We start from the raw sequence: 3,121 nt of genomic DNA on the forward strand, positions 1-3,121 counted from the left end.
TTGATTGTAATAGAAAAACAATTTATTTTGCATTATATAAAAGGGATAAGCACATCAACGTGATAATAACTCTGGTTTAAGGAACACTTCCAGTTCTTGTTTTTCTCCTATACTATGTACAAAAACATACAGTTAGATTAATCAAAAATTGTCCATAGACTGTAGTAATGACATATGACCATGGTAGGGACATTAGATTGGGAGCCCCTTTGAGGGTTAGTTATTGATATGACTAGGGAATTTTTACAGTGCTGCATAATATGTTGGTGTTATAAAATTACAGTGTAAAAATATTAATATTGTGATTAGTGAATGAGGGACCACCTTACCTCCTCACCCCCCATGGTCAGGCGGGTGGTCACGCCCACTACCAGAGACAGGTTTCGGTGTATTGTTCTGGGGGGATAAATAGGGATGGCTGAGGCACTGGCAGTACCAGTAGCTCTGACACCAGATGGTGGTAGGAAGGAGCCCACTCATCCTGTTCCTGGAAATCTCCCTTTGGCAGCTGGACAAGAGAAGTGACCTGCAGGTAGGTAGAAGGATGAAGCTATAGACTTTTTAACAACATTGGAGCTTAGGGTTCGTGAGGTCTCCTTTGTTCTGGGTCATGGTGGTGTTTGAGGGGTGTTCAGGAGGTGCACACTTCTAGCAGTGTACCCAGTGTCTTACATAGAACCTATAAAATACACCTAGATACTTACTCTATGCCCAGGGAGCACCTGGCTGCACATCGGTGCTGGGAAAAGGGTCTTCTGTGCTTGGAGTGAGAGGGACAAAGTGCCCCAACCCCTCCCATGTGCTTTTATTGCCTTCAGCTAAGGCAGCTGCCTCTATTGTCTATCTCTTGGCACTGCTGTGTTAGCCCATGATAGGACCTTAAGGGGACCTTAACTGCAATCGATTAGTCCACAAAAAGAACCCTGGATCCTACTTTTTCAATTATAGCTTAGATGCCTGCTTAAGTCCTTAGAGGGTTGTTCATTTTGGCCCGCAGATGGGTGCCAACTCTGATCACCAGACAAAAACCTAGGGGCACGTGTTTCTTAGTGTTAATAAGTGCAGAACTGCCTGAAGTTTTGTATTTTATCTGCTTAGTTTGTCTTATTTGTCCTATGTGATTTTACAAAGAGAATGATGAACTCTCTAAACATGGGCATGCTTGTACTCACTGTACAATAGTAAGATTTTCTTTTTATTTTAAGTGGCTTCATTTATGTAATAATCTATGTTTTATTTCAGATATTTCATTCAGAGAGTCTGGGCCTCACGAGAAACAACTGTCGCTATTCACAGGATCTTGCCCCTAGCCACTCCAAAATGGTTTGTAGATTTTATCTACATGGGTCCTGTGTTTATGGACGTAACTGCAGGTGAGGAAGTAGCAGGATATAGTTCTCTGTTGGTACTGATGATATTGTTTACTCATACGGGTTTTCCTGTAGTATTTCACTGAAAGCAGAACATATTTTAAATATGTACACTAATGTGATTGATCTCAGTGTTTAGATACACGTTAACATGGTTAACACAACACAAGTCCATCAAGTTTATCCAATGGGGAAAAAAACATATCCCAGATATAAAACCCTATAAGACATATGACATATAAAAAAAACCCTGGTACAATTTGCTGCAACATGGGAAAAAAATTCCTTCCAGATTCCATGAGTCAATAGGATGTTCCTTGGATCAACAGTCACTGTTATTTTTACTTTAAAGCCTTAATACCCAGTTATATTCTAAGCTTCTAGAAAAACATCCATTTGTTTCTTAAAACAATCTATAGTAGTTGCTAAAACTACTCCTGAGGGAGCTGGTTCCACATTTTCACAGACCTTACAGTGAAGAATCCCTTCCTAATCCGGAACCTAAACTTTTTTTCCTCCAGATGCAAAGAGTGTCCTCTTGTTCTTTGTAATGATCTCAGAGTGAATAATGGGGAAGAGAGTTCTCTATATGGACTTTTTATATATTTATACAGGGTGATCATATTCAGATTCAGTTCAGCTAATCTCTCCTTATAGCCGAGCTCCTTCATTTTTTTTTTTTTAGTTTAGTTGCCCTTCTCTGCACTCTCTCCAATTCAACAATGTTTTTTTGTGAACTGGTGCTCAAAACTGGACTGCAAAATACAGATGTGATCTGACCAATGCTTTGTACAGGGGCAGGATGGAATGTCTCCATCTCTGCAGTCTATTCCTCTTTTAATACAAGAAAGTATTTTACTAGCTTTAGATATTACAGCTTGGCATTGCATGCTGTTATTAAGTCTATGATCTACCAGAACCCCCAGATCCTTTTCCATTTCTGACTCCCCCAAATGTATCCCCCCTAGACACTATGAAGCATGCATGTTGTTAGCTCCCAAGTGCATAATTTTACATTTATCTATATAAAATTTCATTTGCCACTTGGCTGCCAAATCAAACAGTACATCCAGGTCTGCTTGTAGATTATAGACATCCTGTATGGACTTAATTCCATTACATAGTTTGGTGTCATCTGCAAACATCTTCTTCCTTGAAAACACTTTGAAGGGCATATTGCACATAGGGAGAAAGGAACAGTGTGGTGAATGTCATTTGTTTGATCCGAACGTTCGTACACAGTATTCACTTCCTGTGGTGCACGTCACTTCCTGTATCGTTCAAACGATCGCATCTATCGTGTGTACAACATCTTTGAACAATCGTGTCGTTATCTGTATGTGCAGGATCGGTGCCATACGATCGTTCGCAGATATCGTGCAGGATCGTTCGTCCTTCGTTTACCAACGATAAAATTGGAAGTGTGGACGCAGCTTAAGACAGCTGCCTCTATTGTCTATCCCTTGGCACTGCTGTGTTAGCCCATGATAGGACCTTAAGGGGACCTTAACTGCAATCCATTAGTCCACAAAAAGAACCCTGGATCCTACTTTTTCCATTATAGCTTAGATGCCTCCTTAAGTCCTTAGAGGGTTGTTCATTCTGGCCCACAGATGGGTGCCAACTCTGATCCCCAGACAAAAACCTAGGTGCACATGTTTCTTAGTGTTAATAAGTGCAGAACTGCCTGAAGTTTTGTATTTTATCTGCTTAGTTTGTCTTATTTGTCCTATGTGATTTTACAAAGAGAA

General features: G+C 40.3%; 1 protein-coding gene across 1 annotated transcript in view; it reads left to right on the top strand.

Moving 5' to 3' along the window:
* Positions 1-414: 414 nt before the first annotated feature.
* The window catches only part of LOC140342546 (E3 ubiquitin-protein ligase makorin-1-like), a 7,228-nt gene continuing 4,521 nt past the window's right edge, over positions 415-3,121 (top strand). Inside the window, exon 1 of the mRNA XM_072428752.1 lies at positions 415-521. Within this exon, the coding sequence (XP_072284853.1) occupies positions 415-521 (107 nt within the window). The remainder of the gene's footprint in view (positions 522-3,121) is intronic.

The sequence above is a fragment of the Pyxicephalus adspersus genome, chromosome 12 (genome assembly GCF_032062135.1).
Source record: "Pyxicephalus adspersus chromosome 12, UCB_Pads_2.0, whole genome shotgun sequence".
NCBI classification, from domain to species: Eukaryota; Metazoa; Chordata; class Amphibia; order Anura; family Pyxicephalidae; genus Pyxicephalus; species Pyxicephalus adspersus.